Source organism: Cyprinodon variegatus, unplaced genomic scaffold (genome assembly GCF_000732505.1).
Source record: "Cyprinodon variegatus isolate N-32 unplaced genomic scaffold, C_variegatus-1.0 Scaffold251, whole genome shotgun sequence".
Classification (NCBI taxonomy): Eukaryota; Metazoa; Chordata; class Actinopteri; order Cyprinodontiformes; family Cyprinodontidae; genus Cyprinodon; species Cyprinodon variegatus.
This window is the reverse complement of record NW_015150704.1, coordinates 293941-308201: the sequence shown is the minus strand read 5'-3', so window position 1 is coordinate 308201 and position 14261 is coordinate 293941. Positions and strand designations below refer to the sequence as shown.

Here is a 14261-nt window from a genome sequence, read left to right as displayed (position 1 = left end):
ACAAAACCGAGAAATACCGGCTGTTTCTCGGTAACTCCATTTTGACGCTTTGTGTTTCGCATGTGTGACTCCACTGCCTTAATTTCCATCGTCCTGAGCTTGAATGACTTCTTGCATAAAATCCACTGTGCCTCATGTATGTTCCCTGGTTTTAGCCATGGAGAAAACTCTTGGCTGGAGACAATTTTCGTTACATTTACACTTGCTCATATTTTCCAGACAAAAAGTTAATGGCTTATGTCCCAAATGTCCCGGCCGCAACAACGCCTTTATTGGTTCCGATATCGGGAAGGAACCAATAATTTTTTTTAACAAAAAAAAAACAGTCAATTTTAAGGTTTTATTAAGATTACAAAAATAAATCGTAATAAAAATAATCCTATTTATGATGTTTTTAAAATTAAGACCTACAAAAGACTGATTTAAGACATTTTAATACCAATTAAGGCCTTAATTTTATTTTGAAGAATTCAATGCCTTTTAAGACTTTTTAAGGACCCACGGGAACCTTGGTAACAATAAAAGGGTTTGTTGCTCTCATACGTATTGTTAATGACTACTGTTCTGTTCCAAGTAACATCACTTGATCAAACTTATTTCTAACATTCCACTCTATAAGATCAGTGTTAAAAGAAGGAATGATTCATGTTGATATCGTCTTGGTTCAGTATCTGTATTGGTTAAATCTCAAAGGTCCAATATCGGTATGGTATCGTAAATGAAAAAGTTATATCCCTAGAGTGAACCAAGAAAGTCTACAGATAATCAAAAGTAATTTAACTGATACAAGATGTTATTGTGAAGCTAAGCTACTGACATGAAACTCCTGAAGGTTTCCATTGATGAAAATACACAGTGCTCTCTTGGCATGTTTTGGATTGATGAAAGCGAGATTCTCATGTTTTTAGAGCCCACAGACTGTTTATCAGACAATACTGAATTCAAGACACAGTGCACTGTTAAGCATGGTAGCAAAGACATCATGGTATGGGAACGTTTCTCCTTCAATGGTGTTGAATGTCTTCATCCCTTACCAGGTGGTCATGGATCAGCTTGAATGGATAAAATGCTGCAAGAGGTCATGTTGCCTTTTACGCAAATTAAAAGACTAGAAGGTAGCATGTCTTTAGCCAGACAGAATGATATGGCAGAGGTTTTGTCCCTATGTCTCTTCATTTTTTTGTCGTACGGTCGACTCTATGGACTGTTGCTGCTGTGCAGGCTTTCCCCTGGTTGTCTCTGGTGTAGAGTTAACCCTGTTTCAGTCCGACATTGTGCGTGCTCTAGATGTTGGAACTGGTTCAGGTGGGGGAAAAAAAGCTGGTGGTATTTCCAAACTCTGTCGGAATATGCCTTCTGCACAATTTATAGTGCACACTACTCTGTTTACATCTGATTTTAAATACCCGAAATACCTCCATGCTGCCAAAATTTTTGGGCAGCATGGAGCAGCATTTTTGGGCAACAATCTCCAAGTTCTCTGTTGGTTTCTCTCCAGAATGAACACCCCTTTTTTTCCCTCTTTGTTGAGTTGGCTGCTGCAGCCCAAACATATACACGCGTGCCGCTTTGCTACTATTATGCTGTAGGTAAACAAGTTAACCTAACCTGATCTGGCTCTGTTCCTATTGGTTCGACACGGCGCTGTTTAAATAAGATTGGCTACTATCCAAAAATGAAAAAAAAAAAAAAAGCTCCATCTTGGTTGTCTCATATTTAAATCGAGAAAAAGTTATTTCACAATACATATTGTTATCGTTTTATTGCCCATATGTAGTTGAAATTTACTTTGCTGATATTTAAAGCTCTAAATGTCCTTGGACAATAAATCTGCAGGAGGATTAACAGAGCATAGAGCTGTGTGAGGGTTTCCTTTGGAATTAAATCCATACTTTTTATGCAGGTGTTTAATATGAACTGTCAGACATCCCTCTTTGGAGCTGCTACCCCGGGCTGAAAGGTCTTAAAGCGTATAGGCTTTTTGATCTAGGTGAACCTGCTTGTACGAAGCAAAGGGACAAACTGATCAATGATGTCGTTTTTGTGGCCTTTGATCTGAAAGGGACTACGAGTGTAAAACGGCTCGCCACACAAAATAATGATTTACAGGAAAGCTATATTTTCAAAAAATTTTTTTGCTGAAATTGTAAATATCAATAAAAATCTAGACGCTTCTTTATTTTTGGCTAACATTCCTTTTTCCTAAAGCACTGAGAGGGACAACTAATTACGATCAATTTTTCTTTATGTTCTGTTTTGCCATAAAAATGTGCTACGTTCCCTCTCCGTTTGTGAGTTTGGATGTAAAAGGTATAACAAAATACTACTAATTGTCAACACAACTGTACATAAAAGAAACAACTAAAAGATATCCTTTTCTAGATGTTAGATCAAACAGGTGAGACGGAAGTAGCATCTGTCATGTGTCTTAAAGTCCGAACAAAAGAACAACAGGTAACTGTGTAACTTTCTATCAGCAATACCGCTCCTACAGCATGTATTCAATCGCCATGGTAACCACCTGCTGCACTTATAGATGGCTAACCCTACCAAACATATTTCTCTTCTTCTTTGCCCACACGTTAGGATGTTAGCTTCCACTACTGCTCGTTTAGGTTCAAAAGGGGTCACTCTTGCATAGGTTGCAAAACAAAAACACTAGCAGGCTCTTATTTGCGATTCTGCATGCTTTGTGTGTAAAATAAGCACTAAGTAAACTTTTTTTATTTTTTGCAAAGGATAAATATTCGTAAGAAAACCCTTTGTGTGGGAGTAAACATACAAGTTCAAGGATGAAGGGGATCAAGTTTACCTCCCCTACTGTCGCTGCCACCTGGTGTTTATTCAGCTTCCATCCAGTCCATAAGATCCAGGTCAGGAGAGGAAGAATAACAGCTTCTGTTTTTTTTTTTTTTTTAAACAGTGACGTCGTCCGCAAGGCAGCAAAGAAATGTTAAAACCAGATTCTCGGAGTGTGTATCTGAATGAGTGTTGTGTTTGTAAAGGAGCTCCATTATCCACAGCCAGGACTTCTGTCAGTCTTCCTGTTGCCTCTAGGACATCAGCAGCATTTCAACAATAGGAGGCGAGAGGGAGGAGGGAAGACAGAAAGACACAGGAAAGAGAAGAAGAATGAATGAGATAAAAATAAAATGTGATTAACATAATTTATCTGGTTAAAGAGGAGGGCGATGAGAGCTATTCTATGCCGACGATGCATTTTTAAAAATTGAAGTGCCTTTTCCCTTCTGCTTTTTCTAATTTATAATAATTTGAATTTTAAGATTTGTAGGAATGCAGCTTTAAACCCAAAAGGAGATGCAAAATCATGTATTCATTAATTTTATTATTCCAAAAACAGATCTTACAGAGACTCAGTCATGTACACATTAGACGAGAGGAGAGAGGTTTACTCCTCTGACCCCGATCCTTTAACCTCCAGGGCAATAAGACAATCGATGATCAGACAGAAAAGGAAGCAAAAAGGCAGATTAATGTAAAGAACGAACAAGCTATATTGTATTATTGTGGATTCTTTAATGGATGTAAGTTTCTTATTTCTTCAGGTACATGTTCTAAACATTTTTAGATGATATGAAGATCGTTTTTTATGTATTCCCTCTTTAAATCATAAACTCTACAATTTATTTCATATGTCAAATCTGATAAAAAATACAAATAAAAAAAAATTACCAAACATAAAATGTCAACATTCAGGTGTATTAACTTTAATAAGGATTTACTCAGAATATCCAGATCTGTTGACAGAAGCTGTATTAGTTATGCGTTCCACAAAGTTATCTTATACGGAGGAGTGACAAGAACAGGCTCCAGTCGGATGGGACTAGAACTTTACTTTTTGGTCCACATCCAAATCAAAATGTCAGGTGGAAAACTAACATCCTAATCTGATAAAAATCCCTAAAATGATACACAGTGATGGCAGCATCATGCTGTAGGAATGCATTTTCTCAGCAGAGACTCAGACGCTGATCAGAGTTTATAGCAAGATGGATGGAGCTTAATCCTTTATAGGGCAAGTTACCATGTTTGATCCCTTACAAATTAGGGGTGTAAATCACACCCATCATGGCGAGTCGATTCAGTATCGATTTCCTGACCCAACGATTGGATTATTTTCGATACTCAAGAATACACCACGATACGATTCGATTAATTGGTAAATTTTTTGAAATAAATCAATGAAAGCTGTAATATTGTTATGCATTTTATTTCAGAAACAACAGCAAAGAACAGAAGTAGCAAAGTTGTACACCACCTAGGCCTAGGAAAACCTCATTACTGAAAAATAATAATGCCTCTGTGTTTACGCGAGTGTGTCTGTGCAAGTGGAAAGAGGGTTGTGGCTGAAGGAAGCGATGTAGTAGGGCAAAATAGGTTCCGTCACCGCAGCACGTGAGTCAGAATTATGTCCAGGAGCAAATGGACAAAAATAGACCGGAGGGGAAAAAAATGAATCGATACACTTGCGGACGTATTGATGCATCGGATCATCGGCTGTTGGATCGATGCATCGATACAAAACCATTATTATTTACACCTCTATTACAAGTAGAGTCCCTCCCGTCCCTCAGGGAGGTCTAGAAGCACAAGATCTATATCCAGCCATTCTTAAAAAAGATACTGCTACATGGCTCTACATCTTATTTTGGCATTTGACCAATTAGATAGGCCTTGAATGATATATTACCTACTGTAAATTAAGTTGGACTAAAAATTAACAAGTCAAGAAAAAAAGGTAAAAAGCTAATTGAAAAGTTAATTTTGCTTTTTAACAGGTTAAGAAGCCTAGTTAAGATTTATATTTAGGTTTATTAACTAAAAAATGTAAGTGGCAGTATCAACATTAATGCCTCTAAGGTTATGTTGTACCGAAAAAATGTGTTTCTTTCACTCTCAGAGTGTTTTTCATGAACTTCTTATATAAGCACTTTTGTTATTTTTTTAAATATATATTTGGGCAAGTTGACGTTTCTTGTTATTACATTGAAATTAATTTATTCCATCAAAACATTCATATTTTGTGAATGTTATAAAGGTAATAAGGTCTTGTCCTGGATTTCAGTAACACTACTGACTTGAAAATTAGATTTTCAAAGTATTTCACTGAGAGCCCTATAAAGGGTTAATGCAGCCGAGTGCTGGGAGAGCCTGCAAAAACTTTAGAATAGGGTTAAGGTTCACTTTCCAGACGGACAAGAAAGCTGAACATACAGTACAAACAGAGCTACAATCAAATGATTTACACCCGAAACAAACAAAATCTGGATAAGTCATTTTTTCTTAAAATAAATGCATTTGTTCTTTGATTTAGGACAAATGCATTCCATTGGACAATGCATTCCATTTCATTGGCATTCCAATGGAACAAGTCAAGAAAAAAAGGAAATGGAATGGAATGCAAATGGAACAAGACAATTTACATTTAAAATAATAATTTCTAATTATCTTATTTTAAGAGTAAAAATACTCATTCTATTGTCAAACTACCTCATTTACCTACTCAAATTAAGGGTAAATATACTTAATTTAAGACATTTTTACTTATTTCTAGATCTTTTTTTCAGTGTAGATTAGTTAAAATGACCCAACCCCCCAAACACCAGACATCATTTAGACGTTGGTTTTTAAGCTAAATCTGGTCGCTCCATCATAGTCCTGATTTAGTCCAGAAATAGTTTAACATTGGGCCTTGTTTGGTCAGTCTGATTTTGTCCCACTTTAGTCCACTAATAGACAATGAATAATCTCAAAATGACAGCTTTTGACCTTTCACTTTTCAAGGAAATCTAGACGTCGTTTGGATGTGTCCTCTTTTTAGCCAATGTTTGCCCTTTGGAAGAACTAGATTTGATTTAGAATCTAAGGCAAGAACTTAGATGGATGATCACAGAAGTTTTCCATCCAATCTGACTGAACAGTACAGTGACTGATGGCAGAAAGACTGGATTTGAAAATAGGGTTCGGAGAAGAAGCGTCTAAACTTGGGTGATTTAACACAATCTAGAGAATTTAAAACCTTTAATACATATTCCGTAAAAATTCAAAAAATATCCACTGGACTTGGTTTTCAAGATTTGAAGACGTTTCGCCACCTCTCCAGGAAGCTTTCTCAATTCAAATGCATAATTTACATAAATACATCATTTATTGCATTATGATTTTTTGCAATGATCTGAGCCACTGACTAAACTAACAGCAGCTATTTTTCCAATATTTACTTGTTTTCTGATATTATCAGAATACCTTACTTTTAACTTTGTTGACATATGGCTCTTTTCTTCCTTTCATAAATGCAAAATCTAAACCAATAGTGTCTGAACTTTTTTAATTTTACAGTAAACACTATTATAATGAAACAAAGTAGAATACAGAACGAATATTGCAAGTAAAAAGAAGGGTTTTAGGGCCCTAACAAAAGAAAGGAAATCTTTAAGGGTTGAATGTTTTTATAGATGCATAGGAGTACATGAACAGCAAATGTTCTATACATGATTTTCCAGAGTACGCTTCCTCTGCTGTCACTAGCTGCTGTGAGGGTGGTCATTTGTTTCCAGTAATCATCACTTTGTCTCCTGATCTCTCTATAATCGGCATCAACAGCTTAGTCCCTCCTCCTCCTTCTCTTCCTCCAAGACAAGTTAATGAGGGTCTTCAGTGACCCACGCTGCTAAGTTAAAAACCAGGGAGCAGCCAGTGAACGCTAAAATAAGCTACCATGTTGGTGAAGAAAGTGAACAATTCACAAACACTCCCTTTGTAATTAGAGAGATGACAGAGGAGAACAGTCAGATGTGCAGATATAACTAGATAGAAGTAGAAAGTTCAGCTTAGCTTTGAACTGTGCGTGTGTTTCTGCTTGGATGTATTTTTATTTCTTTTCCAACTTGGATTGTCATTACACACTCACAAGTACAGAGCAGCGAAATTCACTCTTTGCATTTAACCTATCTCCTTGGGGAGCAGTGGGCGGCCATTGTGCGGAGCCAGGGAGGAGTGTGGGGTTAAAGGTCTTGCTCAGGGACCCAGAATGGCAGCCGTGAGAGTATGTGGGACTTGAACTCAGAGTGTCTGAGACCCAAGCACAATGCTTTAACCAAGTCAAGATTTAAAAGCAGAGGCAATATTATTTAGAAGATTAAAATATTATTCTTGCAATCAAAAACCCTGCAAGTAAAAATATATTTTTTTACCTTTTTAATTCACATTTTGGGCTTTACTTATAGACCTGATAGGTTTCTTTGACTTAAACATACAAACAGACTGAGAGTTCATTGGTAATCAATACTGCTGCATTATGTTAATTAAGATAGCAGGTTCTGATTTAAAGCTGCCCTAATTAGAATAAAAATATCGCCAGAACTGAGTGTCAAAAAAGAGGCCATAATTTGAAACACTTCTTAACTCCTCCTCAGCTTTTCTACAAATGAATGATCATATTATGAAAACCACATAACATTCTAATATTGAATTATAGGAGGTTAATAATAAATCATGCTGAAACATTTAGCACATTTATATGTCATACATTTATTTGGTATTACATACAATTGTTTTGTTTTCTTTTAAGCAAAATTGCCTAATTTTTAATGTAATTAAACTAGAAATTAATATACGTTATTGCGTTTGAAACTGAAAAAATTGCTTAAAATGTTAACCAAATTTCTGTCATAGTTTATAAAATAAATGAAAACATTTTTTTTTTCCTTAACTGGTTTTAATTGCGGTGGGTGGGACTTCCACCTTGCAGCAAGAAGGTTCTGGGTTCGATTCCCGGCCTGGGGTCTTCCTGCATGGAGTTTGTATCTTCTCCCTGAGCATGCGTAGTTTCTCTCCGGGTACTCCAGCTTCCTCCCACAGTCTAAAAACATGACTATTATGTTAAATGGCTTCTCTAAATTCTCCTTAGGTGTGTGTGAATGGTTGTTTGTCCTGTTTGTTTCTGTGTTGCCCTGCGATGGACTGGTGACCTGTTCAGGGTGATAAGCGAAACGGAAAATGGATGGATGGTTTGAATTTTTAGTTTCACAGTGGAACAGCTCGTCACAGGGATGTCTAGCAGTAAGACGGTGCTGCTCTCAATTCAATTCAATTCAAAATTACTTTATTAATCCCAAAGGAAATGAAATGTTGTAGTGACTTATAGGGTTTTCTTTTGTTTTGCTTTTTTTTTGTTTTTTTTTGTTTTTTTGTTCTCTACCTCCAACAGCCCAACCTATTGGTATCAACCAGCTCAGCCTTCTTCTCTGCAGGTATTACAGCTTCCTTTCACAGTGTGAACCCTTTGCTGATAGGACTCTATAAGTAGCTTCAGGTATCAGTGAGAGAGAGCATGGCTGCTTGTCTCGTGTCTCTCAAAATGTCCCTGCTGGACTGGTTACCTGCCAGGGGTATAACCCTTTGACACTGCAAGGATTAGCAGAGAGGGGTGGTACTTTCATTGCATTCGGTACACATGTTGTGTGACAGGCAATAGATTGCTTCGTTTTTCTAACCTTTCCCTGTTGTTAAATGTTTTTAGCATATGTTAAACCCTCTACTAGTAGAAAATGTGCACATTTATAGTTAAAAGTACAGCAACAAATCATATTAAGACTAGAGCATTAGGAAGCAGGATAATTATAGTTCAACTTTAAATAAGGGCTGGTGTGTAAAATAACTTAGCTGGGGCTATTTCTCAAAAATCCCATGAGTATTTCCAGATTAAAAAAACATCTCACTTTCAAAGGCCCCTTTTATCCCTAAATCCCTAACACCCACTTTTAATTTCTGCTTTTCTTTGCGCAGCAAAACGTTTTAGGTGGGGACTTCTTCAACAAAGTTTGCGGCCATCTGAAACTGCTTGAGAAGGAGTACTTTGGACTGGAGTTCAGACACCACAGCGGCCATTATGTAAGAAACAAACATTAACAAAGACATGAACCTTTTAGATGCTTCTGTGTTTCTAAACATGTTTCTGTTGCAGGTTTGGTTGGAACTGCTTAAGCCTCTAGTCAAACAGATTAAATGTAAGTTTTTTTCTCTAAGAGCAAAAATATACTTTTAGGAGTAGTTTTACATCATTCTACTTTTTACTTGAGTAAGAATATGATAAAGTATCACTAATCTTACTTGATAAAAATTTCTTGTCAGTTCATCCATTGTAAGTAACTTCAATTAATGAAAACAAAGTTATGTTTAACATATATGCAACATTCAGAGACACAATATTTTCTTGTTTGTACTTCAGACTTATTAGTTAAATGTTTTTGTGTCATTTGGAGGTCGAGTGAAAATCTAGTAAAGCCGGTTTACTTTACTAAATCCTATTAACCTATTCTTACCTACTTTAAAGATTGATTTTGTAAGTTTTCTACCTTACCAAAATGTATTTTGAAGAGTGTTAGATACAATTAAGTTTTTTATTGTGTAATTTCTGTTTGTCATATGTTAACCTTTATCTTATTCTTTGAAATACCAGAATTATCATCAGTTAGTTTGTTCAATTTTACATATTTTTTTCTATTAAATCAGTTGTTATTATCATATGTAGTAAGATCAGCAACTTGATACTTAAGTAGCCTTTTACCAAAAATACTCATTTCTATAAAGGCCTCTTTTTTCTGTAACTTGATTAGAAATACGATGAAGCAGTGCCACTCTGTTGAGTTCTCTACTGACCTCTGACCTTTTGTGAACATTAGCAAAAATACAGGTAATTTTTTTACTTTACTGGTTGTAGAAAGATATTACGGCGACTTTTTGGATGAAGCACAACCAGTTGTCAGTAACAATATTTAAACCATGAAAGTGAAAGCTTTCCCATCCTCATCAAATCTGATTCAGACATTCTTCACACCTCTTCATAACACAGATGTCGTAAGTTTCACAAAAAATAAAAGACGGAGTTGATATTTTGTCCGATTTATTTGAGTTGCTCTGACTTGTGAGATCGTATTCCTCATCTTCAATAGGGAAGTTTACAACCGGATGTTTGAAGGGAGGACCCAACAGATTTTTTTTAACCTTGGAAGTAACAACAAGACGACTTTTACCAGAAATTAAAAATGTATAAGGGAATAAAATTTTCTAAATATCAGCTCGGCTTTGTTTAGAATAATATTTTTTACTTGTGGCATCAAAACTAAATTGCATTAAAATCTAAATTATATCTTCTTTTATGTTTCAGACACCAATGACTTATTCTTTAGATTTATAGTCAAGTTCTTCCCACCAGACCCTGGTCAACTAAAGAGAGGCCTCACAAGGTAAACCTTTATTTAATAAAGAATTAATATTATAAACATATATTTGTTAATATATCAGAGGGGATTTAGCTGCTTTGGTTTCTAAATCATCTTATTCAAACCCATTAATCATCAGATCGAACAGAAACTGAGCCCACCAATGAATCTCTGCATATTTTATGTTAGCAGACATTTATTTATTATTTTAGCATGTGGATAGGTATAAAAACACAGTTTCCATCCAAGTTAACTGCTCTGTATGTGCAGGTATCTTTTTGCCTTACAGATCAAGCAGGATTTATCTACGGGCAGTCTAACATGCAATGACAACAGTGCCGCCCTGCTGGTCTCACACATACTACAGTGTAAGCATGAATAACATAAATATACATTCTTAAGCTAAATTCTCATGGTTAGTGCTTAAAATAATATTTATGGATACATGTAAGTATAATTCTGGATGTTTGAATGTATTTAGTCAACAGAGGAAGTAAAATATGAGAACAAAAATAAATGTGCATGTGTCTTTATGTTATAGCAGAGATAGGGGACTATGATGAGGAGCTGGACTATCAGCACTTGGAGATGAAGCACTATGTCCCCAACCAGGAATATCTGGATCATAAAATAATCAGGCTTCATAAAAGACACAGGTATGAAGAGGAGGAATCTAGATGTTAGTTGTAGAGATGTTTTCTAATCCTACTTTAAAGTGCTACAAAAAAAGTGAATAAGATAAACATTACATGAATTCCATGCCTTTGATATCGTTGCAGGTCATTTGATTTCTGCTGTAAATATTGTTTAATTAAATGAATGTGTTTAGTTATTTTTGTTAAACTCTTTCCTTAGAGGAGTTTCTCCAGCAAATTCGGACATCCAGCTGCTGGAGGTGGCGAGGAAGCTGGACATGTACGGCATCAGGCCCCATCCGGCCAACGACGGGGAGGGCATGAGGATCAACCTGGCCGTCACTCACTCCGGAGTGCTGGTTTTTCAGGCGTGTGCTCAGTTGGTTTGAACATAGTCAGGGAACATTTTGATATTTAGTTATCAGAGTTTATCAGAAGGGATTGTTTTATCTTAATATTAAGAGGAATTTGTTGAATATAAAAAAAAAAACATGAATAAGATTGCATAAAAACACATAACCAAGACTCCACTGATTCTTTTAGTTATTGAGTGCAACAAACAGGGCAACATTTGCACCAACATAAACTTCAAAATATTGGTTACCAATAAAACTAAAAGGTTTTGAAAGGATTAAAAGCTAATGGGCTTTTTTAAGGTTTTGTTAAAAGAAAATCAAACTATAATCTAATTCTATAGATTTTGTGTAAAGCAACACTTTACTCAAGTGGACCTTTTATTATTTAGGGAGTCCTAACCCTAACCTAGCTGGTTGAAATGCATATTATTAAAAGTTTTTTGTACAAGGAAAGGGGGCTTAATACAGTACAAAGGCATGTTACACATGTTAATATCTTTTTACATCTTTAAAGCCATGTATTTTTTCCTTCCACTTGAATATTATTTACCACTTATATGCTTCTAAAACACACTCACAAACAAAAAACTTGAAATTTATTAAACTTCTGCAGCACAAAATGTGAAACAGCTTCAATGTCATGCATATTTTTTAAGCTACAAATACCAATGAAATGCCTTTTCTCATAAACCGATGTCATAAGGTTATGCTAATATTTATTACCTTTGGTTTTTTTTTATTTTATTTATTTATTTTTTTTGCAGGGAAACACCAAAATCAACACGTTCAGCTGGGCAAAGATCCGCAAACTGAGCTTCAAACGCAAACATTTCCTCATTAAACTTCATGATAAAGTTGGGGTGAGATCTCTCAAGATTTTTATTCTGAAAAGTATAACAATAGATGCAATCAATATTGTAAGATTAAAAAACAGTGGAGCACTAGAATGATCATATGTTCCTTTTTGAATGCAAAAGGTCTAGGCTTTTTTTTTTTGAGGTGAAAACTAAACATCTTGACTTTCCATACACGCCATGTTCCTTTTCTCTAAAAATAGGATAGTATGAAAACCGGTTCCTCAGTGTAACATTTTGATCATCATTCCAGTCTCTGTTGTTGTGTAGACAGGTAAAACAGAATCTGCCTGCATGGGTAAGCTTTGGCACGTGTTCTATGACTTAGTAATAGCTCCTGATGTAAAGTTTCAAATATCATACAGTTCAGTCATGGTGTGGCACAGAAGTTGCAGTTTTTCTAGAGTTTTTGCCACCATCTTGTGTTAAGAGATTGAAATTAAAATGACATACATGTTAAACATTTTACATAAATGGGAAAAAAAAACATAATTTTCAAAGGGTTATGGTTCTATAAACAGGGCCTTGAACTAAAGATTAGAATATTAAGATGTCCACCTTGCAAGAAGGTGGAGTATCTTAAACTAGCACCAGAGAGAAAGCTTGACAAACACTGGTATGAAGCCAAATCTTGAAATCAATTGCAATTAGAAGCTTTATTTGTTTTAGTTTCATTATTCTAATGATTCATGTAACTAAGTGAAACATAATATAGATAAAATAACACACAGAATTATGTTTTATTTTTTGTTAGATCGTTGTTTTTCATTATTACGTTTATAGTGAATCAAATAGACCTGATGTTACTCAGTGGTTAAAACAAGACTTATGTACACCCCCACATATTTCCCTACTGTACGCCACATGCTGGAGGTGCTGCTTAATTTGTCCACGTTGCATCCTGACTGTCAGATGCTCCAGTAACTGCCTGATACCTACAGGATGGTGTTTCACATGTTTCCACCATTCTTACCAGTGTTGCCCTTTTTCACACGTGCAACATTTCTTGAAAATATCTTCTATTTGAAATTCACCAACACATTTACAATCACTTATCCATGAATATTAGCGAGTGGCTTGATATCAATACATATGTAGGATGTTTTGGGTGTGAAGGAAGCAGTTTCCTCTAAGTTATATTGGAAAAAGCTCAAAAATAAATATTGTTGAAATTTTGATGATTTTGAAAGGGAAAAAGAACATTTATTGTGTTTCAGTCAAAGAAAGACATTTTAGCTCCAGGAACCACGGTTCAACTGATAAAAACAATTAATTATGATGACGATGAAATCATCAAACAGCTTAGTGTCAGAAACCACTGGTTAGTTCCTGGATAAGTTCAGAGTCAGAATGTTTGGTCATGCTCTCTGTTCCTCTAGGCATCCTGTAAGGACACTCTGGAGTTCGCCATGGCGAGCCGTGATGTTTGCAAATCCTTCTGGAAGATGTGTGTGGAGTATCACGCCTTCTTCAAGCTGGCGGAGGAACCGAAGCCCATTCATAGAACTCTGCTGTCATGTAAAGGCTCCAAATTCAGATACAGGTATGAGATGACGAGGTTGGGAAAATGTTGTCAGATAATCCAAAAAGCTCGAAAAGAACTCGACTGGACTTCCCTACTTTAAGACCATCTTATAATGGATTGAGTGAAGTAGGGTTTATACATTTTAGTGCTGAAAAATAAAAAGCGTTTTGAAGTCTTGGATCGCTGTCCTACCTGCAAGCTATTAATTATATTATTATTATAATAAAGGGGACTATTATTTTTGCAAGCCTCCCTGTTTTTTTTATTTGTTGAAAAACTTTTAAATATAAAATTTTATTCCAATTCATGGTTGCGTCCCACTTGTTGATATATTTGTTGTTTTTTTTGACTGTGTCAGTGGGAGAACTCAGAAACAGCTGCTGGAATGTATGGGATCAGGAGAAAAGAAGCCTTCACGCTATGAAAGGTAAGGATCAGTTTTAGAAACCAGATGTGTGAAATAACACAAAGCTTGAGTTTATTCATATTTTTACATAGCTTTCTTCAAAAAAAGGAAATTTGAGCATTTATTGTTTTACTCATTTTTAATTATATTAACCCATTGACAGATTAAGGATATTATGAATATGTACGTAAATATATATATATATATATATATATATATATATATATATATATATATATAT

At 35.4% G+C, this 14261-nt stretch overlaps 1 protein-coding gene across 1 annotated transcript in view; it reads left to right on the top strand.

Moving 5' to 3' along the window:
- Nucleotides 1–14261, top strand: part of LOC107089413 (FERM domain-containing protein 7-like) — a 23501-nt gene that overhangs the window by 6253 nt on the left and 2987 nt on the right. The window contains exons 2-10 of the mRNA XM_015382172.1: nucleotides 8809–8913; nucleotides 8987–9029; nucleotides 10190–10268; nucleotides 10515–10612; nucleotides 10786–10900; nucleotides 11100–11247; nucleotides 12000–12095; nucleotides 13469–13632; nucleotides 13973–14041. Of these exons, the coding sequence (XP_015237658.1) occupies nucleotides 8809–8913; nucleotides 8987–9029; nucleotides 10190–10268; nucleotides 10515–10612; nucleotides 10786–10900; nucleotides 11100–11247; nucleotides 12000–12095; nucleotides 13469–13632; nucleotides 13973–14041 (917 nt within the window). The remainder of the gene's footprint in view (nucleotides 1–8808; nucleotides 8914–8986; nucleotides 9030–10189; nucleotides 10269–10514; nucleotides 10613–10785; nucleotides 10901–11099; nucleotides 11248–11999; nucleotides 12096–13468; nucleotides 13633–13972; nucleotides 14042–14261) is intronic.